Here is a 23202-nt window from a genome sequence, read left to right as displayed (position 1 = left end):
GATTTATTTATTTATTTATTTTTACTTTTTATAAAACAAATTTTCCTTTTTTGAGATTATACTTTGTTGTTGTTGATAAAAAAAGACCTAAACCACTCGCTTATAGGATAACTCTCTAACCATATTCTCATGACTAATTTGAATGAGTTAAGGTGATTTGTATCATAAGTCGTGAAATTGACCTCTCTTATACATGACATTTAAAAATGTCAAACCTCAAATTAAGTATTTGATTCCAAGCCTAGAAAAATTTCATTTAGCCAACATTTTTGTAGAACAATTTAGCCAACATTAATCGTTATTGACAAATAGAACATTTATAATGAGCAATATTTCTAAAACGTAAAAGTAATGTTCACAAAATAAACGGACTCAATTCAAGTGGCCGGCGCAGGCCACACGAGGGCTAGTATCATCCCTTGTTTTCCCATTTTTTATTTTATATCATTAAAAACCTAAACTCTAGGTAATCTTACAATTTCCGAATTAAAAAATCAAAAAAATAAATAAAATATTAAATATATTAAAGGGTAGTAATCCCCTGTATACACTTCTACCTCCTCAACTCATCACATATCAATCACACCAACCCAATAAACATTTAACACGTCTAATAATAATTACAATGCAACATTCCAAGAATACCCTTATATCAAAATCTTACTTGATAAGCTGACGTGGCAACATCTTACGGTAACCCTTACCTTGTACCGCATTACAGAGTATCCCACTGACCCTAATCTGGTATTAACCTTTGATCAATAAGATCTAGCCACATCATCACATACCTTTTTTTCTCACCGCTTTGATTTTGCACCGACTACGTACGCCAACCTAACAGATGCCACGTGTCTTATATTACCGGTTATAGCCGGTTCATTTTCCTGTTTACTGGTGCAGCCGGTTGCTTCGGCTCTCTTACTTTCCTAGTAGCTATATAAAATTGGTTTGTATTCCATTTTCATTTTCTCTCTCCTCCCCAAAATTTCAGCTTCAGTTTTCTCTTTTTTTAATAAAAATTATTTCATTTCTTAATTTTCCGGAGGCTTCAGCTTTTCTCTTAGCTCGCCGTTTTCAAAGGTTTGTTCTTTCTCCTTCTCTCTTCAAATTCAGCACTATTTTTCAGTGATCAGTGCAATTTTTTTTGGTATAATTGTTTCCATTTCTTAATTTATCTTGACCATTTCCTTTTTTGGCTTTATTTTTCCCCATTTTTTATGTGATTAAAGTTTGATTTTTGTGTAATCTAGTCATCTGGGTGTTAAATCTTTGTTGATTTGAGTTGTTAATTTAATTAAAGTGATAAATTTGTTTGGTGGGGTTATGGTAATTTGAGTTCTTGGTTCCATTTTTGGAAATATATGAGTTTAATTTAAAGATTTAAAGTATGTATTTTTTGGGTTTTTAAATTTTTAATTGATGTTGGATTTGATGGATTTTGTTAGAAAATTATGTGATTTAATGTCTATTGTGTGTTTTTATGGTAAAACAAGGTGTGTTCTTAATGTGGTTAGCTTTTTTATTTTTTTGTTTTTGTTTTTTTAGTGGGTAGTAATTAGGGTTTTCCTAGTTGATAACTTAACTCTTTAACTTCAATAATCATGGATAGGTTTTATATTATATGGTTGTTTTGTTGAGAAATGATGTGGGTTCCGAAGGTTTAAAAGAGCAGGCTTGGAGTTTAGAAGTTGGTTTAATTATGGATAGAATTTTATGTTATATGGTTGATAATTCAACTAATGACTAGGCTAGGATAACAGTTTTTAAATATTGAATTTGATTGCTGGTTCACTAGGTTATGCTTCTGCTGATTGTAGCTTTGGTTTGTGTTTTCACTAGAGTATAAGGCTGTCAAGGAAAACAAACAAATCACTGTACGACCGAGCGACTTGGGTAATATAGAGCTTTTGGATTGGGTAGTTTTTGTTATAGTGTTGGGAATTGATAATATAATCTGTTCTAATATTGTATTTGCGAGGTTTACTGTGAGGGCTCTATTATGGGTTTCTGTATGTAGCTCTACTTGAGGAAATTGGGTATAGTTTTTGGTGAAAAGAGGGGAAATCAGGCCTGGCTTTGGAGAGCTATTTGGATTCCAGTCATCAAGGGTCGGTGCCGCTCATGGCACCTTCTCGGGTGGCTGGAGGACTGTCTCAATCTTCAGCAAGTTCTGGTATTTTTTTCCAAGGAGATTCACAGTCTCAGAATGTAATTAACTCTCACTTGAGTTCGTCTTTTGGGAACACTGCCAATTCAATTTCTGGAACAGGGCGCTCGAACCTAGGCCCACTTTCTGGCGACGTGAATCAGACGGTTTTGAACAGTGTGGCTAATTCAGGGCCAAGTGTTGGAGCTAGTTCTTTGGTCACTGATGCGAACTCAGCCTTCTCAGGAGGTCCCCATTTGCAAAGAAGTGCCAGTATCAACACAGAATCCTACTTACGATTGCCTGCTTCACCGATGTCATTTACTTCCAATAATATTAGTGTTTCTGGCTCCTCTGTAATAGATGGGCCAACAACAGGGCAACAGGGTTCTCATCACGACCCTAATTCTCAACAAGCTATGCAGAATCAACATCAGTTTCCACAAGGGGCTTCTGGTGCTTCATCGTTGCCAACTTCTCAAACAGGCCAACTCGCACATTCTTTGGGGTCAAGGATTCCTAATTCATTCATCCAAGATCCTGCTAATGTATCCCACCTGCAGAAAAAACCGCGGTTGGATATCAAGCAAGAAGATTATTTGCAACAGCAAGTCTTGCAACAGTTTCTGCAGAGACCGGATCCAATGCAGTTGCAAAGCCATAACCCACAGTTGCAAGCTATCCTTCAGCAGCAGAGGCTACGACAGCAGCAACAATTTTTGCAGGCTATGCCACCAATGCAGCGTGTTCAGTTACAGCAACAGCAACAGATGAGACAGCAACTTCAACAAAACGTGCAACAACAAATGGTTTCTATGAAGAATCCCCAAGACACTGGAGGCGTATGTGCCCGTCGTCTGATGCAATACCTTTATCATCAGCGGCAACGACCACAAGTGAGTTGTTACTTGTATCTTAGTGCTGCTAAATTTTTGCTTGTCTTCTGAACTGTACTGTCACTGCTGCTGATTGTAGTCTGTACACGTTGCTCTTTTTAACTTATGTTATTTGTGATGGTCTGTTTGGATCTGAAAATTATCACTGTCATGTGAGGCATTCTCATTATAGCATGTCGTTTTCTTCATCTTACTAGCAGTGTCACCTCTTCTGGCCATACTCATCTTTCTGTGTTAACAGGAAAATACGATTGCTTATTGGAGAAAATTTGTGGCAGAATACTACGCTCCCCGTGCTAAGAAACGGTGGTGCTTGTCTCTGTATGAAAATGTTGGACAAAATGCATTAGGGGTTTTCCCACAAGCTGCTATGGTTAGTTATGAAATCTTCTTAACTGGAGCGACTGTTTAGTTCTGCTATTGTTTTTAATATATTGATCTTTCTGAGTTAGCAGTTTGATTCCCCCCCCCCCCCCCCCCCCCCCCCCCCTCCCTCTCTCTTCCCTCAACCTGGTGATATGTTGGCCAGTTTTCTTATATTTGCTGTTTGCATGACTTAGGATGCTTGGCACTGTGACATATGTGGCTCCAAGTCTGGAAGGGGGTTTGGTAAGTTTGTGTTCTGCATATACATTTTATTGTTTTGTGTTGTTTTAAAATCTTTTTGTATCATGGATAAATATCTGGAATAAGCAAATTATGTAACTGTTACTTGCAGGTGAATTATACTGCCTTTAGTATATTCTTGTTGGAGACGTATTATTGTGACCTTCAATTAACTCTAAAATAGCCTAGTTTATTTATGAGAATTGAAAACTTATCGAATCTGAGATAGTTTTTCTCCATATATTTATAGGTATTAAATGTGTTCCATGTTAGTTTCATTTGCTAGATTCTGATAGCATGGCCATGGTTGATTCTAGATAACAAAATATTTTGGAGTGCATGCTACTTTGTGCTCTGTTACGACATCTCCGAGACTTGGTCAATGATTGAATATACCCTACACTTTACTTTAAAGACTGAGAAGAGATGATTTCTTTTATTTATTTATTTATTTATTTATTTATTTATTTTCTTAGCTATTCTAGATTTTGTTATTGTTTGCTCTCTCATCATCTTACATGGAACCAATATTAAATGTAGATTTTTTGCTAAACAATTGTGATTTACTAAATTTCTAGCGACTCAAGTGTGAGGCTCCTCATCTGTCGCGTACTGGTTATATTCTGTATAGCGAATTCTGAAGGGTATACTATTAAGATTGACACAAAAATGGTCTAGAAGCAAGGTTGTACCGCAGGTAGCTGTCTATTTGATGCAGGCTAATTGAGAGGGTGCAAATATGGAGTATTATTGGTCCAAATATGGGATTAAGCTTGCTGCTGTGTTTATATATTTATCCTATATAATGTGCCTCAACGCACAATTTCATTTGCTCAAGTTGGTTAGGGCGATTAAGAAAGATGCTATATATGGTTTTGCTTCTAACATCTTATTATTCTCCCGTGTGTTAACAGAAGCAACATATGAAGTACTCCCACGGCTCAATGAAATTAAATTTGGCAGTGGCGTGATAGACGAGCTTTTGTTTGTTGATGTGCCCCGTGAACGTAGGTTTGGTAATGGAATAATGATGTTGGAATATGGAAAAGCTGTTCAGGAGAGTGTGTATGAGCAACTTCGTGTTGTTCGTGAGGGTCAACTAAGAATCATATTCACCCAGGAATTGAAGGTAATGTTTGGTATTGTAATGTGATATATTCAATTCCAGTACCTTTACCTTTCTACTTCTTGCACATTTACCTTCTTTGATTCACAGATCTTATCATGGGACTTCTGTGCCCGTCGCCACGAGGAGCTACTTCTTAGGAGGCTTTTTGCCCCTCAGGTACTTATTTTTTTTTTTTCCAATTCTTATTTCAAGTCTTAACAATCTTTACACCTTCAATTTTGGAATATATCTGGATAAACTTTGCTCATCCTGTTTAAGTTAATGAAGAGTTGAAGACAATTTAAATGATGTTTTCCTCTCCACCCCATTTTCTCTTATTATTTAATTTTTTTTTTCTATATATTCATCACACTTCTACTCTTAATCTCCATAATCTTACATTTTGGGATGGAGTGTGTATTATTAAACATATTCAAGTTCTCTGCGTAGTGAATCTTTGTTTGATTATTAGTTTTTTTTTTTTTTTTTTTTTTGGTCTTGATGCTCAATGTATAATAAAGAAGCTATATGCTTATTTATCAGGTGAATCAGCTGCTTCAGGTTGCGCAAAAATGTCAAAGCACACTTGCTGACAGTGGATCTGAAGGAGTTTCTTCACAAGATTTACAAACGAACAGTAATATGTGAGTTTATTAATCTTTAGCAAGAGGTTAACAACGGTCACAATTGGTATATTTTGCTGAAAAGTGCAGTATGGAGTGCCTTGTTTACTACTCCGTATCTTTCATTGTAAAGACTAAGGAATGTGTTATATATACATGGTAGTTATATTACCATTACATTTTCATACAGTTAATATCACATAGTTCAGCTGTCGATCCTGTAGTAAATCATAAAGATTCTTGGAGATAAATGCCGTGTAATTTTATGGTATTAATTTTTTCATTTCAACCAAACTCTAATATGGGTAATAAAGTGAAAATCTGAAATCAATTTTCTGCTGTAGGGTTGTAACAGCTGGTCGCCAACTTGCTAAGAGTTTGGAGTTGCACTCACTCAATGACTTGGGATTCTCAAAAAGATATGTTAGGTGTTTGCAGGTGTGTTTTTGTTCACCTTGTTAACACTGATGATGAATTCTTTCTGATAATGTATATTGCTATATCTGATAGTATCTGATATACTCTTGCCACAGATTGCCGAGGTTGTCAATAGCATGAAAGACCTTGTAGATTTTTGCCGGGACAATAAAGTCGGTCCTATAGGTAATTACTTATACATGCTGTTGGAATATGGTCATATACTTGAGGGGTATATCCATTTTCTTATTTTTTAATGCAAATGCATGTCAACAAAGTCCACTGTCTGCTTGACAATAAAGTAGAGCCTCTTTGCACCTGATCCTCAAAAGCAGATGAATTTTTAGTTTTAAGAAGTGTATGAATCTCTGTGGACGTAGTTAATTAATCTCGTTTTATAAGAGACGCATTGCATTTACAACACTTGTGCTGCATTAGTGAGCTTGTCATGCTCCACTCATTAGGCTCTATGTCACTGTTCAACAAATTTGTGGAAATCAATGCAATATATATTCACCTTGTATCTCTGTCTCGGGCAGCAGGGTTATGCTATTTACCTTGCCTACTCCCTCTCTCTTTTTCTAATTATTTCTTTTATTATTTTTAATCCATTAAAAGCATCTTATCTTGTCAATAATTACACCTAGGAAGTTCACTTCTACAAGGTTTCTTTTATTGGCCATTTTGTTTCCTTTATTGTAATCGTTCATGTTTTCCATAAGCACCATACCTGAATGTATCTATAGTTCTCTCCTTGAGTTTCAGAGTTCAATTAGCTTGGCAAGATGATTATGCTCTTCAAGCGCATATGTGAAAAACCCTGCCTGAAATGGGACTGAAAGTGATGATTCAAATATGTGAACTAATATAGATTGTTAAACTTTAGCTACTCCCTCCGTGTTTTAAAAAGTGTTACACTTACCAAATGCGGCTGTGTTTAAACAAGTGTTGCACTTTTTTTTTGTTTTGGCAAAAAACTACATTTTAATATTAAATCTCTCTCCTCTCATGGTCCCTACCTAAACCCACTACTACTTTTTAATTTTATTTTTATTATTTCTCGCTTCTCACATTCATTACTTTTCAATAAACTATTAATCCCACTATCTTTCTTTTATAATTTTTTAATACTCCAATTACCCCACTTACCTCTTATTTTATTTAAGTCAATTAAATTGGCTAAAACTATGTGCCGGTCAAAGTGTAACACTTATTAAAACACGGAGGGAGTATGTTTCTTTGATCCCATAGGTCATACCTGTTTGGATGCCTGGTCTTTACTTGACACTGACACTTTGATTTGTGACCTAAACCATATTCAAGTTCATAAATTTGTGAGGCCTGAATCTTAGTTCGTAAATGTGTGTGTGTGTGTGGTCAGAGCGTTGAACATATGATGCTACTAGTAAAGATTCTTACAGGAATACAGTTGGGTTTTAGGAAGTGGCTTTTGTTGCTTAGATTGATTTTAGGTTGTGTGTTAGACATCTCTTCCTTCCTTTTTATATCGTACGGCTCCTTATGACGATTCATGGTAGCCGACCCAAAATCATTTTGGGACTAAGGCTTTGTTGTTGTTGTTAGACATCTCTTCCTATTGGTAGTTTAGTCTAAAGAATTTTTGAAAGCTTGGTACACCCTGTGTAATCTGCATGACTTGTTTTAATTTTTAGCTCATCTGATTCTTGTATTTCGTTTTTATTGTATTTCTGAATTCGTTCTTGTTGTCTCATATGCAGAGGGTTTGAAAAGTTATCCCCGACATGGCTCTGCATCGAAGCTGCAGATGCAGAGGATTCAGGAAATGGAGCAGCTAGCTGGTCTTCAAGGTCTGCCCACTGATAGAAACACTATCAATAAACTAATGGCAATGCAGCAGTCTGGGATGAATAGCCCTAACATGGGCAACAACCCTAATATGGGCAACAACCCTAATATGCTTGCCAGTAACCGAGGCACATTAAGTGGGCAGGCAGCTGCTGCCTTGGCACTGACCAACTACCAGAATATAATGATGAGACAGAACTCCATCAACTCAAATCCGAACTCACTTCAGCAGGAAGCATCTTCTTCTCATAATAACCAAAGTCTATCTTCCTCTTTTCAAGGGGCTTCTAGTGCCCTTCCAGGATCAATGCAGACTTCGCCAGTAGGTGGATTTTCAAATCCGCAATTGGGTGCCCAGCAACAGCAGCGCACTGTGAGTGGTAATGGCTTATCTCAACAGAATCAGCAGCCGTCACCTGGCAATCAGGCTTTGCAGCAGCATATGCTTCAGCAGTTACTGCAGGATATGTCCGGAAATAATGCAGCAGGACAACAAAAAAACATTGGTGGGCAAACTATGAATGCAAGTGCTGCTGCAAATGGGTTAGGATATGGAGGCAATGGTACACCATCAACACCAGCTGCGTCGAGTAATGTGCCTGGAGGTGGGGGGCCTACTCTAAGCAAGAACAACAGTTTTAAAGCTGCTAACAGTGATTCATCAGCAGTTGGAGGTGGTTCCAATGGTGGATTTAATCAGAAAGCGTCAGAAATGCCGCAAAATCTGCATTTTACAGATGACATGGTTCCAGATTTGCCTCATGATTTTGCAGATAATGGATTTTTTGGCAGTGACCTTGATGATAATATGGGCTATGGATGGAAGGCATGAGATTGTTGATGGAGAGGGCAGACGACTAACTGGTCAATTCTCTTTTAGCATCCTTATCATAGGTGCTCAGGAAACATTGTACAGGATATTGAGATCTCAAATTCACTCCTCTTTTTTTGGGGTTTTAAGTTCATGAGTTCTTTGAAAAAAAATATCTAGCTTCTCAGTAGGTTTACAGCCATCATCGTCTTTGTTTTTTTTTCCTTCTGATTTGAGTCTTGGAAGTGTAATTTATCAGACAAAACGTAATGCTTAAGTAATGTGGTAGCTACACAGTTTAGTTGGCTTTCTGAAAGCTTTGTGCATTTGCACTGTCATTTGTCTAGAGCTTGAATTGTTGCTTTCAGAGTGCAGTTTGTCTTTGAGATTATTAATCAACATGGACAACGATGAAGGGCACCTGTGCTGTAAATAATAATCAAAATGCAGACCACATAAAAATGATGTTACCCTGAAAACAATGTCAATTCATTTTTACTGATTCTTGTGATACATGGGAAAAACAATACAGACTTATATTTGCACAATGACAAAAGTATAAAAATGAGGATATTTTTCATCCTGAAAAGTTTTGACCAATTGAGTAGCTTGTCATTTTGAAGCAAAATAGCAAATTTAAACCATCAATAGAGGAAAATATTGTATTTTTGGAGCCCCTATAACTTATAAGATTCAGGAAGTCTTAACATTAGGACTATCATATTTCTGTCTCACTAACTTCTTAGTTAGTACTCTGTATGCTATTACACTAAACTCTTTCAACCAAAGACATTATAATGGTTAGACTTCATACTTCAATGACAGGTTAAGAATTTAGTCTTAGGAGCAGCGACAGCATATACTAACAAATTATACACTCGTGGCTTCCCATTTTCAACAATGAGGTTTCGATTAGTATAGACAGGGGCAGCAATACAACTTTAATTCTCAGATTGCACTTCAAGCAGTTGATCAGAAAGTAGATTGCCCTGAAATGAAGCACCATTTAACAGCGCACAGCTTTTGCACTTAATGCAATGGGCATTTTAGATTTAAATTTCTCAGCTTCAGACTCTTTTCCTACTTGCGTCAAAACCCCAACAATGCAAGCATAATGCTCTGCTAATGGTTGTATTCCATAATTATCATGCATATCCTCCAGTATCTTCCAAGCCTTGTCTATATCACCTAAATATGCGCAAGCAGTCAATATGGCAGTGAGGGTAACAGGATCAGGTTGAGTCCCATGATCCAACATGTCATCAAAAAGATTAAGGGCATGATTAGCATCTCCATTGGTTGCATGAGCTGCAATTATCGCTGTCCAAACCATTACACTCCTATGCCATGATTGATCAAATACATACCGAGCTCCTTGAAGAAATCCAGCTTTTCCATACACATCGATCAAACCAGTTACCACATATATATTGTCCTCGAGATCATTTCTAATAGCATAGGCATGTACTTCTTTGCCTGTGTTTGGATTGCAGAAGTGGGATAATGCAGAAAGAACACTTGCTACTGTCACAGAATTAGGTTTGAAACCTAAATCCTGCATTTCCCTCGTTAAATCAATGGATATCTCATGAAAATTGTTCTGTGCCAAACCAGAAATCACACCGTTCCATGTACTCAAACTCGGGCTTTCCATCCTCCTGAATAAATCCATTGCTTTCTCCACAAAACCGTGAGCCAAATAGCCAGAAATCAAACAGCCATATGTAACCTCATCTCGCTCACTCATCTTATCAAACAACTCTTTAGCATAATCCAAGCTACCACATTTTGCATACATCCCTATAATTGAATTACAGACCAATGTATCAATTTTAACATTTTTATCTACCACGAATTTATGTACTTCTATCCCTTGAACAAGATCCCTCTTTTGAGCACAAGCCTGTAGTACACTTGCCACGGTCACGCCATCCGGGCTCAAATTCTTATCATCCAACAATAACTTATAAAGATTCAAACATTCCTCAAAACACCCACCTTGAGAATACCCTGAAATCATGGAATTCCATGACACTAAATCTCTCTTCCTCATCAAATCAAACACTTTTCTTGCCATACCCAATTCATCACACCTTGCATAATACGTGATCAAAGGATTAACAACAAACAAATCCAATTCAAACCCACGTCGCAACGCATAACAAAGGATCTCCCTAGCCAAGTTTCCATCCGAAAACAAGCTCGACAACGCCTTCAAGACACAAGTAAGAGTAAAATTATCAGGTTTCACTGAAACACTAGAATTTCTTACAAAAGAAGAAAACAGCCTCAATGTTTCTACTGGCTTATCATCACATGAATAAGCTATGAACATAGCATTATAAGACCAAATATTTCTCTGGGGAATTTCATCAAACACCTTGCGTGCATGAACAACGTGCCCTGTTTTCGCATAAAAATTGATGAGTTTTGAACCCAGAAAATTATCAACACTAAAGTCGAAGAGAACAATACGAGCATGAAGTAGTTTCCCCTGTAATATGAGACGATGGTTTGCACAATATTGAAGAAGATGGCCATAATCGCCATTAGTAAGGTTATATGGGTCGTTGAACAAGTTCTTTAAAGCAAGTTGAATGGGGCTAAATTGTTTGGAGATAGAAAAATTGTGGGTATTTAATGGTCTTCTTAAGATCTTCATACATTCTGCAATATACTTGAAATTTGCTGTAATGAATGGTTTATACTCTGCATTCCTCTGAAGATATGTTGGGTTTGGGGTTTGTCAATGATATGGAGTAAGGTATTGTTGTGTGTTACTTCACTTGTGTAACATTTTCTTGGGAAATAAGGCAATTGTGTTCATTATGTTTTCGAGTACACTTAGTTATACACATGTTGACTTGCGTATATATTATATGTCTGCACTGCATATGTTGTTCAAGAACACGATATTTCTCATGGTTGTCAACATATGTTTAGATTGTGCAATAATAATTTAAGTAATGTATTTGATTTTCATTTAAGAGATTTAGAGTGAAAAAATTTGTAACATGTTTGCAGTTAGTCATTCAAAATTATCTAAATGTTTGCCCAAGATGACATCGATTGTAACCCTAGCATCACTAGCCAATAGAGGCTGAAAATGGATTTAAATCAATTTATTACTCCCTTCGTCCCTTAATACAAAACCTCATTTTCTTTTTGGGTAAACCAAAATACAATGCCTCTTTCTATTTAAAGGTTGTGTTTTTTGACATTATTACCCTCTTTTTGATGAGTTGTCATCTTTATTCTTTTACTTTTTTTTGTACTTTTAACATCAATTCCCAACACTTTCTCTCTCTATCTCTTTAATTATTCCCAACTGCTTTTTTTTCCTCTCTATCTCTCTCTAACCCCACATGCACATTTGTACTTTTAATCATTAGTTTTAAAGAATTTTTCAACTTTCTTAATTCCCGTGCAAAAACCAAAAAAGGTTTTGTATTAAGGGACGGAGGGAGTATTAGTTAATTAGAGTTCATTATCAATTGTTTGATTGGATAACAATGCTTAACTCCTTATTTTGTAAAATTACACATTCAAATATCCTTTTGTATAGACATTTTCCAATTCAAATTTAGGTAATGTTACACCATTATATTCTCAAATTACCCATCTTGGCACTCACAAATGACAACCAATGCAAATCAAAACCAACTCATTCATTTCTTAAAATACTACTCGTATCTAATTTGATCTATATTAAGCATATCAAAATATAGCTAATAAAACTCTATATATACTCCATGCAACATAAAATCAACCAGAAACTTCATCAAATTCAATAAATAAATTCATTTAAAAATTGAATAAATAAAGATGAAGGGGGTTAACAACCAAAGCATGATTAAGATGGTTTGTTTTGCATTGATGATTGGGATGATGCTCTTAGCAAGCAATAACATGGTAATGGCAGAAGGAAGACTTCTAGGAGGGATTGCATTGAAGGTAAAACAAAGACTTGGGGATCTTCATTTACCCGGTCTTGAGACGTGTGGATTTGACACCATGTATCCATGTCCACCAATTCAAAAGGATTGATAAGCAAGAATGCATCGATTCAGGATGTTCCCGCAACTTGGATACAAACTTATAATCTAATGAATATGTAAGAATGTTGTTAATCATATTGTTGCATTTATATAAAGGTGGCGGTTTAATTTTTTTAAGGACACGTTCTCCTACATCCATACTTGTCATATTGACAATATTAAATATTGATTGAAATAACATCGTTCATATTATCATATACGGAGTATTTATTATTAATAAACCACTTTCGCATTACTACTTGTACAATATACAAAATAGAGGATGATGAATTCGAACCTGTGAGGCTATGACTTATTGTACTTTGTACATGCACCTCATTGGTACTTTCACATCGTTTTTATTGTACAAGGAGTCATAGCTTTCACATTTGTTTTGTCAAAAAATCATACAAATCATGGGACTTGGTTGGAATGTCAAAGCCTCAAAGGCTAGACTAAGTAATACTGCGTATAGAACTAATGTTGAATAAAAAAATGTGAGGAAAAAGTGAAAAACAGATAGATGCTTAAATCCCATGGTATCACATATTATGGGGTGAGCTTTGTGTTAATATGTAAATTGGTAATACAAAAACTAGTCGTAGTAAAGATATTGTCGCCAATAAGGCCAGTTAGTCGCGATGAATTACAAAGCATATGTGCTTAGTGCTTTAGCTTCTACATGTTGTTTTAATAAGCCAAGCATGGTTTAAAAATCACGATTCACAATTAATCATTTTGTGCTTGATTTCAACCAGTACTTTAGGTTCAATGCAACCCTTGAATTTTCAGACTTTGTGCTACTGACTGGGCTGCTGATGTTGTTGTCACCTTCTTTACGGCGACTCTGGAGTTGAGGCTTTTCAAGCAGTATAGCTGTTGTTTTGCCCTCGCTCTTGTGACATTTGCAGCCTTGGGCTTAGCTTTGGGACGCATACCACTTCTGACAATCCATTCGTTAGACCCTTCACCAATTGATCAAAGTCGCTTCACAAGACCCACGGCTTCTTCTGTGAAACAAAATCATTTTAACTGAGATACGAGGGTGCAACCAAGAAAAGTTTCAACTTGTATAATAATAATAATAAGATAACATTAACAATCTATCCTAACATAATTTTGTATACTTTGTATAAACTCAAAGAGGCGTTTCTTGACGTGCTCATCGTTGGGCAGAAAGTATCCATATACATACGTCCATTTCAAGAGTTGCCAACAATCGACAACCTAAGAAAACCACCAGAACATACATAACTTTAGCTTGAATAATGAGCAACCCCCTCACATGTAAGTGTTTATTTTGAAAGTTCATCTATCTGAATGTACAAATAATTTACTTGTAGTAGTGCTTGAACAAGAAAGTCAAGTTGTTTTGGAGAAAAGCTGTGTACGCCACACAAAACTTGAAGCTGAGAAAATCACAAAGTATATGATTATTAGCAACCGCGAAAACAAGTATATATATAGATACATGGCCTGCTAAGAATACTTACCTGCATATCTTGAAACAACATTAAGTCTGCAAGTGCAGATTCTCTATACTACAAGAAAGTGATCTAAATTCAATGGCGATATTAAAATTATTGAATAAAATGTCCTAAATGAGCTAGTATTTTTATTCTAATACCGAAATACAGATCTCCCATTCTTTGTAATAATGATTGTATTTCACAAGGGATTTCCTAGCAAACTCTTTAACATAATAATCCTGAAAAAAACAGCAATATCAAAGGATATTACATATGCTAAACATTACTGTGATATGCATATTCAGAAAGTGCAAAAACTTACTTCATTAAGGCTACAAATTTCGGATCTTTTTTTACTCCAACAATCACCACCACAAAGACTGAAAACATTACCATTCAAAATTCATAAGAAAGAAAGAACTTGATGCGGATCAAGCATCAAGAATTTAGGAGTCTAGATTTATAGATAGACAAATTTTCAGTTAATATAGATAGACAAGGGCCTTAACATGCAAAGTAGATACCTGCAGAACTCAAAATTGCACAAGGTGCATTTTACATACAACCCGAAAATTTGTTCATTGAAATTGCACCTTGGACATGGCGTTGTATATGCTAACTTCCTACAAGCAAAACATTAATATATATCATGATATGCAAACTCGAGGAAACAGAATTACAATTATCACTCATAATGTTATGCAATAAGTCCATCATACCGATTCTCTGACTAATGAGCTCCCTCTGACATCCATAGAGTAAGTGTGCTACAATCAACAGGAGCATGAGCTTCTTCACTACATAATAATAATCGATTTTGTATAGTGTTGCTATTAAGTTTTGAACAAACGGTGTTGCATATATCAAGAAAGGTCTTACGTTCCAGCAGAAACAATGTGAACACCGGCAGGTAACATTGCCTTCTCCACCATTCGAAGAAAACACAACATAGTTGCAACCAGGAGCGGGACACCATTTAGCCTAAGATACATAACATACATTATAAAGGATTAAATCATTGGAACATGCATAACATAGCATCAAAAAATTGAGAAGACCTGAATATGAAATGAGTTAACAGTTTACAATACCTTACGACTGCTAGTGATATAAGATCTAAGAAAGTGATTTTCAAACTTGTTCTTATCATCCTTAGATGATATTAGTTCTATCGAGTAGAGACCCAAAGCAGCATCACACGATGGGTTTGGGCATCGCAATGTCAAACATCGAGGACCATCATCGATTGCTTCACTTATGTATCCTTAAAGCATGACAGAAGAGTATGTGACTAGTGAGACGAGCGAATGAGCACCCCTTAATGCATAACAAAGCTCGTACAACTTAATGGTCTTTGAAACACAAAATTGAAGAAAATTTAGAAGTTTCACAGCTAGATGGATCATTTTCACTAAGGCAAAAGTCCGACGAAATTTATCCTGACCTTCCCAGCAGGGCCCGCAAATTTGATGACCACAAGAAACAGAAAACAGAAATTCTCTTGGAAAGTTTGCTAGACAAATTCTGCAACCAATCTGCAAATAGATAAAAATTGTACTTTGCACATCTCCTTTGATGAATGATTATCATTTTGATTAAATAAGATGGTCAATAGATTAAGAACAAATCATGTTGGAGTAGCTTACTTCAGTTGCATCAGCTGGAGTTTCGACAACTGGTTTCGCAAACAGACCAACCGCCTTGCGGACCTCCTCCTCACATGCCAGCCATTCCTCGTTAGTTCGATTCAGACTCCTTAAAAATGCACCAAAAGTTCAGAATTAATCATATACAAATTCATAGCCTTGTAATAAAAAGTGCCTAAAGTTAGTTTGTATATTGTAATTGCTTAAGAGAGGTAAGCCTTTCCTAGAAGGTAGGCCTCCTCACTCGATCCGGTGGGTAAGGTTGAAGCTTAGTAACTACCTATGCACATTTTCAATGATAGAAACAGTAATTCTTGCTCATTTACCATTTAAAATGTTGTAGAAGAATTGCAGCTTTATTTCTTGGCAACAAAAGGACAGCAGCCACCTTAGTAATTTTAAATTCCAAGCGTCGATGGACATCATCTTTGCTCACTAGAGTGTAATTCATCTAGACAATGCACAAAAGATTGCAATATCAAACAACAAGCTTATAATCTTTACAACTTCACATATAATCTTGTACCTTTTATACCTATCAAGTTAATAAAGCTGCAAATCTAAGCTAAAGTTCAAAAAAAAAAAAATTGACCTTGGCATGATTCTCATTTTGGATTGAAGGGAAAGATGATAATTTGTCATCTTCTTGATCACCCATTTCAAAATCTTGATCAATTGTAGCATCTTTGTCTTCTTTGCCAGTGTTGAGCTCACGATCAAGCACCTCGATGTATTCCCAACCATCTTCAATATTGCCTCTTAATTTCAAAAATATTAAAAAAAGGAAATGTAATCAGAACTTAAACTCATAGTACAGAAACAGAGGAAAAACAGAGTATAGAAACAGAGGAAAAACAGAGTATATAAACGAAAAATACAGAGAAAAATAGCAAAATTCACTGAAAATGAAGAAGAAAAAAGTGAAAAAAAATCACTATAATTGCCTTGGTGAAGATTAAATGAAGATAATCTGGAGAAAAGTTTACAAAGGGAATTGGGTTTACAAGAAAAATGGTGGGTGAATTGAGACATTGATATTCTGTTTGGTAACAGAGAAGAAGCAGAGGAATTAGATACTTGTGTAGTATCAATCGACAGAGAAAGAAAGAGATCATATCCAAGTTTACTTTAAGCTTCCTGCTTTATTTTTTAGGCAGTTGTTATTATATTTTGTTTTGGAGCTTCTGAGTTGGACTACACTAAACTAGTTTTGTAGTAGAAAGCTACTTTGTTTTTCTTCTCCTTTTTATTTCACAAGCAAAGGTAGACAAGTAACAAGTAACGACTCAAAAAGTAAGTTTGTGGTTGATTCATTGGATTTGTCCTCCTTGTGAAAATATAACAATAAAAAGTACGAGTACAGTATTGTACAATTATTCGTTGATTATGCATTGTATTGAGACATACACTACGGAGTACAATATATTAACTGGTACATAGATTAGTAATATGATATTACATGATGCATAGACACTTAAGTATTTTTCATGATACATTTATGTAAACCAAAAAGAAAATTAAGTTAGGAAAATCTTGGATCGGATTGGTTTAACCAAGTGTGCATTCAATGATCTATGCAAGAAAAGGCTACATGATGTCATGCAGGACTAATAGACTTATCGCATCAACTCAGCAAAGTTAAAACAAGAACTCAGTACTACTAAAAAGATGAATGCTTAATGATCAATCAAAGAATTGAAGAAGAGTCAATTCTAGGACTACTTTCTATCCAGATAAGTGTTATTGTCAAATTTACATTTCATATATCTGTATCTTGATATTCAAGACTGCAAAATCAAACTTCTAATTACCAAAAAAGCGAAAGCTTAGGGATTAAGTTCTGTACAACCAAACCATAGCCAATGTACAATACAAAATCTCTAAAAGACTTGTCAAAAGGAAGACTAGGAAACCAAACAAATGATCAACTAGTGCTTCTAACTGTTTTTTCTACTGCAGATGTTTGGAACATCTTGAACATTGTTGGACTAAGCGTGGTTTAAGAATTACTTTCAGACAAGGATAAAGATTGAAGTTCAGGTTCTGGCACAACCCAAGAATCATCAGACTTTACGCTGCTAGCTGGGCTGCTGATGTCAGTGTCACCTTCCACTTTCAGGATTTTGGAGCTCGGGCTTGCAGTTGGACTAATCTGGCCGAAGCTGTATGCCCCTCGAGCTCGTGACAACTTCAGTCTTGGGATTGACCTCTCGCTTGCATTTGGACTTGTTTGGAAGCTGCTGCTTTTTCCTAGATTGTGTGACATCTTCATCCTTGGGCTAAACTCTGGTATACTTCCTACTTCTGACAGTCCATCCATTAGACCCTCCGCCAGTAGATCAAAGTAGTTTCTTATCACCCTGGTTTTCAAATCAGGTTAGACCAGATCACAAAAATACCGTCCCAAAACTAATCATCAAGCACCAGCACCAACAACAAGCACGAAAATTGGACCAGATGAATACAAGATTACCATGAAAAAGAAGATAATCTAAATGAAAAACAAATACGTAGTACTTCGTATCATAATACCTGGTCAGCTTAATGGTCCTGCTCCGGAATTCCAAATACTTTCCAACAAAAACATCTCCGTGAAGGAGAGCCTCAAGTTCCACCTCAACATGGTTATGGAGTCGATTAGCAAAAAATATTGCTTCGTCTGCAAAATTAACGGTTCAAACAGTTGAGAAAGGTTTTGACAGGTACAACATACTATAGGGACAAGGAATGTCATTGCGAACAGAAATTGGTATACTTTGCATGAACTCATGGAGTTGCTTCTTGGCGTGCTCATCATCACGCAAATAATATCCATATACGTATGTCCATTTCAAAAGTTGCCAACATTCAACAACCTAAAAAAGCATAAGAATGAGGAACATAACCTTGAATTAAACTTAGTAGCAGTGTTGCATGGTTGAAAACATATCACAGTAGTCAGTAGCTATTGAATAACTAACCTGTTCTAGTGCTTCAACGATAAAGTTGACCTCTTTTGAAGAAAGGCTATAATTGAAGCACAGAATGTCATGCTGAGAGGGAAAATAAACGTATACAGCGTTATTAGTTACCAAAAGATATAAAGATGATTTGTTTTCGGCTTCAACAAGTATATATAGGTTCATGACATGCTAGCAATACTAACCTGCAAGTCTTGAAACACCTTCAGGTCTGATAGCACATTTGCCCTAGACTGCAAGGCCGAGATCAGTGGCAATCAGAATATACTCATATAAATATTGATATCATTTTAATTTAATTTGTCGTTTCAAAGGTAGTGAAAGGAAATAATATGTCACATACCGATTCACAGGTAGTCCATCCTTCAAAATGATGATAGTATCTATCAAGGGATTTCTTAAGGTGGCTTATATTATCCTGAAAAAACCAACCAACCATAATTGAGAAGTTGATATATCTGAAACAATGCTAGCAAATGCATATTAAGGAAGTCCAAAACTTACTCCATTGGCATGACATGGATTGTGCCAAAGGGTTTGACCTTCATGTTTACCATTAGACCATTCTTCACCACAAAAACTGAAAGCATGACAGTATTTAAATGTTATTAGTATACAATAAGTTCAGCAAGATATTCTATTCATTCAATTATTTGTAGACAAGGGAATTGATATGCAACATTACCTGCAGAATCTATGCTCGCAAACAGCACAGTAAACATCTGTAGAGAACTGTGTTTTCTCGTAGGAGGAATTACATTTCGGACATGCCACTGTATTTTCTAACACCCTATGGAAAAATCTCAGCAACTGAAAACTATATACAAGATAATTTATAAGCAGCATTAAAATGTTACGAAAGACTATCATCATACCAAATCTCTGATTGACGAGAGCCCTCTGACATCCATTCAGTTGCAGTGTCACAATCAACAGGTGCATGAGCTTCCCGAGAGCACTGCATAATCATCATCCATAACTAAGTAATCTGTTTTTGCGCGTATTATTTGCACTAATATTGTACTATGATTTAGCTATTAACTAAATGAGGATTTATAAATAAAAAAACATCTTACTCTCCAGCAAAAACTATGTAAACACCGACAAGTAGCCATTCCTTCTTCAGCATAAGAAGAGAATACAGCAGAATCGCAATCAGGAGCAGGACACCATTTTGCCTAAGAAACATCACAAAGGGTTGGATTACAGCAACACAATAATCTTGAGGATAGAAAAAAAAAATGACGTTTCCTAATTTACAAATGAAAGTTACAATTTACCACACCTCACGGATGCCAGCAATGTAAGAATCAAGAGCAGATTTTTCAAATTTGATTTTAACATCCTCAGATGATAGAAATTCAATCAAGGGAAAACCCACAGCAGCATCGCAAGATAACTCAGGACAATGCAATTTGAAACATCGAGGATCATCAAAACTTGTATCTCTAATGTTGCCTGTGAATAGTTTATACAAGCAAATGAACAACTTTAGACACAGCTTAATAAGCTAGCACAACTAGCATAGTTGATTGAGCAAAAGCAACTTAGCGCGATAGAATAGCATAGTTGATTGAGCAAAAGCAACTTAGCGCGATAGAATACAAATAATCAAAGAGGATTGAGATGATTTTCTGACCTTCCCAGCAAGAACGGCATATTTGATGACCACAGGAAACAGAAAACACCGAATCTCTTGGAAATTCTGCACGACATAATCTGCAAGCAATCTGTAAAGAGCAAAGTCCTACTTATTACCAATTATGAAAAAAACATATATGGTCTGACGATATAACTATATAATAAGTATGAACATATCAGGTTGATGGAAGTGCTTACTACAACTGCATCAGTTGGGGTTTCGACAACAGGACTCACGAATAGACCAACTGCCTTGCGTACCTTCTTTTCATATGCAAACCATTCTTCAGTGGCTCGATTGACATCCCTTCAAATATGCACATAGTTAGTACTCAAGGAATCAAGGGTATAATTATTTGAAATCAAGGCAACCGATCATTACCATTTAAAATGTTGCAGAAGAATTGCAGCTTCATTTCTTGGCAATAAAAGGACAGTAGAGACTGTTGTTATTCTATCTTCCAGGCATCGACGAATTTCAGCCTTGCTCATTGTTGTACATTTAATCTAAACAATACAGAAAAGAATGCAACAACATGTTAAGGGAGCATTATCCATTAATCCAAATCATAACTAGCTGATGTTTCAAAATCTGAAAGAAAGCATTTTATACACTAAACATCTAGTATAAACTCTAGAGAAATCGCCATCAAAATAAAAAAGACTTAATGTGGATACCAAAAATATAAGCTAAGCTCTAGGCAAATTATATCGAAAGGGACAAATTTAGATTTTGTACTCTTAGTACTCCATAAATGTTACACTTCCCATTGTGTTACGTCCTTATCTACTATTTTGATGTAAAGGGTCTGATATAATTTTCATGTGTCGAATATGATATTCCCAAAGGTCGAAATTGAAAACCTAAGTACCATGAATACAGACATACAGTAGTTTCAATTTCGAAAATGTTTTCTTTTGATACCTAACTAGCCTAAGTGTTTCGAGTGATAACACGAACCCGGCTTAATTTCTTATTATTGATCAAGCTTTTTAAAACCACTTACATTACTAATTATGGCTGAATTGTTCAATAATTTCCTATAGACAATCAATTATTAAAAGTTATCTATCTTAATATCAGTACCCATTCAAAAGCACACATAATGACAAAAGTACATAACCAAACATTTAAAATGACCTTTTTTTTTTTATTTTTTTTTTATTTTTTTACCATTCTTCACTAATCAACAATATCAAACATACAAAAGGGATAAACCAAAAATTATAAAATATACTGTAATTTATAAAATATAATATAGAACATACAAATATGATCATAGAAATTTCAACCAATCCAAAAATATATATGTAACAAAAATTATAATGATGACCTTATATTTCGCATGAATTTGGGAATTTTCTTGATCACCCATCTCGGATCCTACCCCAATGACCGAGATATCATCACTTTCATCGCCGGAGCTGAGTTCACGATCGAGAATTTCGATGTATTCCCAATCATCTTCAATTGTTCGCCCTAATTTTTTTTTCCAGAAAAAGAAAATTTAACATGATTTCCAAATAAATAAATAAATAAAAAAAAAACCCAGATGATCAAACAGAGAATTTATAAAAACGATGACAGAAAAACCCAAGAAATAAAGTATTTTCTTTTCTTAATTAATAATATTGAAAAAAAACTAAAAACAGAGTATAGAAACAGAGGAAAAGTGAGAAAGATTGAAAATTACTTACCTTGACGACGATCGAGGGAAACTAAATTAGAGAAGAGATGAGAAAGTGCATCAGAAGAGAACTTTTTGCAAAAATTAGGCATTGTTTTATGTTTTGATTATTAATTTGATTGAATGGATGAGTATTTTTGGGTGTAAAAACAGAGAATTTAGAGAAGAAACAGAGGAGGTTTAAAGGAAATAAAGAGGAAGTGAAGAGAGAAAATGGGGGAAGAATGAGAGGAAAAATGAAGTGAATTGCGAAAAAAGATTGGATATTAAGTAAACTGAGAGGCCCACTTTCTGATTGACTGGCGTTTACTTTTGAATTTTTCTTCGTAAATGTTTAGCTTAACCTAATTTTTTTTTTTTTAAAAATTTGGTTTTCATTTAATTAATTCTTGAGGGTTCAATTAGTATTTTTTCCGTGAAAGGATTCAAATAGTTGCATATTAGAGGTTGAATGATGAGATTAAAAGAGTATAGTTTGTGTTTCGGATAAAACAATGGGACCTTGCCGAAGGTCCTGAGAGGTGGTGAAGATTGGGCTCGGTCCGAATGATGTTGGGTCGAGAGTTTCCTGCACAGCAAACACACGTAAACTGGCCTCGGGAGTTGTGCCGAGGAAGGCCCCTCCGATGCCGAAGTCAGTACAATGTGTAGAGAAATAGCTATGCAAGAGAATTAATTGCTAATGAATGATAAATGGTGCAATTGAAGGTTTTATACCTTAGCATAAAGAGGAGAAATGGGCTTGGAGTCACATGGGCTGACCATGTTGACTGGGCCGTTGACTTGACTTTGACTTGGCAGGATTGGAGGCTTGGGCCTTGACCTTGGCTGGTAATTGAATCATTTATGGATCAGGCCCAATTAGGCTTTATTGGACCCAAACAACTTACCCCCCAGACCCGATTTGGAAGAATGACGGGTCGGGTTTGGATTTAATAAAAATGGAGGGAAGTAAATGATTTAATTAAATAAAAAAGATTTAAAATTTTGAACAGTTATTAACGAAATAACTGTAATTTGGATAATTAGTGGGAAGTTGGACGGATAATGGGCAGTTAATTGGAGGAAAGTGTTTAACGGTTACTTAGTGAGGCATTTAAGAGAAATTAAGTGCACGGACCTTTAAACTTCCCATTTCTGGAAAATATAAGGCCGATTTTCGCACTCTCTCTCCTCATTTCTTCACAAATTCACATTCGAACTCACGAAAAACCCCTAATTCCGCTTCAAAACTTCGCTCAATTCCCGAGATTAAGAACTTGAAACCGAAATTCGTTGCTCCGAACTTGTAGACCGGCAATTCCGCTTCAGATCAAGGTAATTTTCT

At 35.7% G+C, this 23202-nt stretch overlaps 4 protein-coding genes across 13 annotated transcripts; 1 reads left to right on the top strand and 3 right to left on the bottom strand.

The window, feature by feature from the left end:
- Nucleotides 1-950: 950 nt before the first annotated feature.
- Nucleotides 951-8774, top strand: LOC145562816 (putative transcriptional regulator SLK2). The gene is made up of 10 exons (XM_081623219.1): nt 951-1080; nt 1840-3042; nt 3284-3415; nt 3603-3651; nt 4563-4777; nt 4865-4933; nt 5300-5400; nt 5724-5817; nt 5913-5982; nt 7536-8774. Exons 2-10 carry the CDS (start codon nt 2122-2124, stop codon nt 8453-8455), a joined length of 2571 nt encoding a protein of 856 aa, XP_081479345.1. The 5' UTR covers nt 951-1080; nt 1840-2121; the 3' UTR covers nt 8456-8774.
- Nucleotides 8775-9290: 516 nt separating this feature from the next.
- LOC145564456 (pentatricopeptide repeat-containing protein At2g37310-like) lies at nt 9291-11289 on the bottom strand. The gene has a single exon (XM_081624765.1). The coding sequence runs from the start codon at nt 11094-11096 to the stop codon at nt 9441-9443; it is 1656 nt and encodes a 551-aa protein (XP_081480891.1). The 5' UTR covers nt 11097-11289; the 3' UTR covers nt 9291-9440.
- Nucleotides 11290-13073: 1784 nt separating this feature from the next.
- On the bottom strand, nt 13074-16773 carry LOC145564454 (putative E3 ubiquitin-protein ligase ARI8). Of its 10 annotated transcripts, none has more exons than XM_081624760.1 (13): nt 16179-16773; nt 15913-16037; nt 15587-15695; nt 15385-15475; nt 15032-15204; nt 14660-14921; nt 14465-14563; nt 14263-14320; nt 14099-14179; nt 13965-14012; nt 13809-13880; nt 13599-13698; nt 13074-13481 (listed from the first exon to the last, which is right to left on the bottom strand). In XM_081624760.1, the coding sequence occupies exons 1-7, from the start codon at nt 16242-16244 to the stop codon at nt 14556-14558; spliced, it is 834 nt and encodes a 277-aa protein (XP_081480886.1). In that variant the 5' UTR covers nt 16245-16773; the 3' UTR covers nt 13074-13481; nt 13599-13698; nt 13809-13880; nt 13965-14012; nt 14099-14179; nt 14263-14320; nt 14465-14555. The 10 variants fall into 10 exon arrangements, with proteins under 10 accessions (XP_081480886.1, XP_081480887.1, XP_081480885.1 ...); XM_081624761.1 differs by having other exon boundaries at nt 13965-14007; XM_081624759.1 differs by having other exon boundaries at nt 13965-14179.
- A 471-nt stretch (nt 16774-17244) lies between these two features.
- On the bottom strand, nt 17245-22127 carry LOC145564453 (putative E3 ubiquitin-protein ligase ARI10). The gene is made up of 16 exons (XM_081624754.1): nt 21886-22127; nt 21522-21667; nt 20570-20694; nt 20386-20494; nt 20186-20276; nt 19832-20004; nt 19623-19724; nt 19422-19504; nt 19232-19336; nt 19051-19126; nt 18890-18964; nt 18732-18779; nt 18547-18618; nt 18342-18441; nt 18119-18245; nt 17245-17946 (listed from the first exon to the last, which is right to left on the bottom strand). The coding sequence occupies exons 1-16, from the start codon at nt 21965-21967 to the stop codon at nt 17586-17588; spliced, it is 1875 nt and encodes a 624-aa protein (XP_081480880.1). The 5' UTR covers nt 21968-22127; the 3' UTR covers nt 17245-17585.
- Nucleotides 22128-23202: the final 1075 nt, after the last annotated feature.

The sequence above is a fragment of the Chenopodium album genome, chromosome 10, assembly GCF_948465745.1.
Source record: "Chenopodium album chromosome 10, dcCheAlbu1.1, whole genome shotgun sequence".
NCBI lineage: Eukaryota > Viridiplantae > Streptophyta > Magnoliopsida > Caryophyllales > Amaranthaceae > Chenopodium > Chenopodium album.
This window is presented reverse-complemented; position numbering and strand designations above follow the sequence as displayed.

Excerpts from the sequence above, each read along its gene's own strand:
- LOC145564453 (XM_081624754.1), bottom strand. The coding sequence starts at position 21,967 with ATGCCTAATTTTTGCAAAAAGTTCTCTTCTGATGCACTTTCTCATCTC. Across the intron at positions 18,619-18,731 it reads AGGTGTTTCAAGACTTGCAG|CATGACATTCTGTGCTTCAA; the intron begins GTTAGTATTGCT and ends TTTCCCTCTCAG. Across the intron at positions 17,947-18,118 it reads AGGACCATTAAGCTGACCAG|GGTGATAAGAAACTACTTTG; the intron begins GTATTATGATAC and ends TTTGAAAACCAG.
- LOC145564454 (XM_081624755.1), bottom strand. The coding sequence starts at position 16,244 with ATGGGTGATCAAGAAGATGACAAATTATCATCTTTCCCTTCAATCCAA. Across the intron at positions 15,476-15,586 it reads CTCCAGCTGATGCAACTGAA|ATTGGTTGCAGAATTTGTCT; the intron begins GTAAGCTACTCC and ends ATCTATTTGCAG. Across the intron at positions 15,205-15,384 it reads TTGCGGGCCCTGCTGGGAAG|GATACATAAGTGAAGCAATC; the intron begins GTCAGGATAAAT and ends TCATGCTTTAAG.
- LOC145564456 (XM_081624765.1), bottom strand. The coding sequence starts at position 11,096 with ATGAAGATCTTAAGAAGACCATTAAATACCCACAATTTTTCTATCTCC.
- LOC145562816 (XM_081623219.1), top strand. The coding sequence starts at position 2,122 with ATGGCACCTTCTCGGGTGGCTGGAGGACTGTCTCAATCTTCAGCAAGT. Across the intron at positions 5,818-5,912 it reads GATATGTTAGGTGTTTGCAG|ATTGCCGAGGTTGTCAATAG; the intron begins GTGTGTTTTTGT and ends CTCTTGCCACAG. Across the intron at positions 5,983-7,535 it reads CAATAAAGTCGGTCCTATAG|AGGGTTTGAAAAGTTATCCC; the intron begins GTAATTACTTAT and ends TCTCATATGCAG.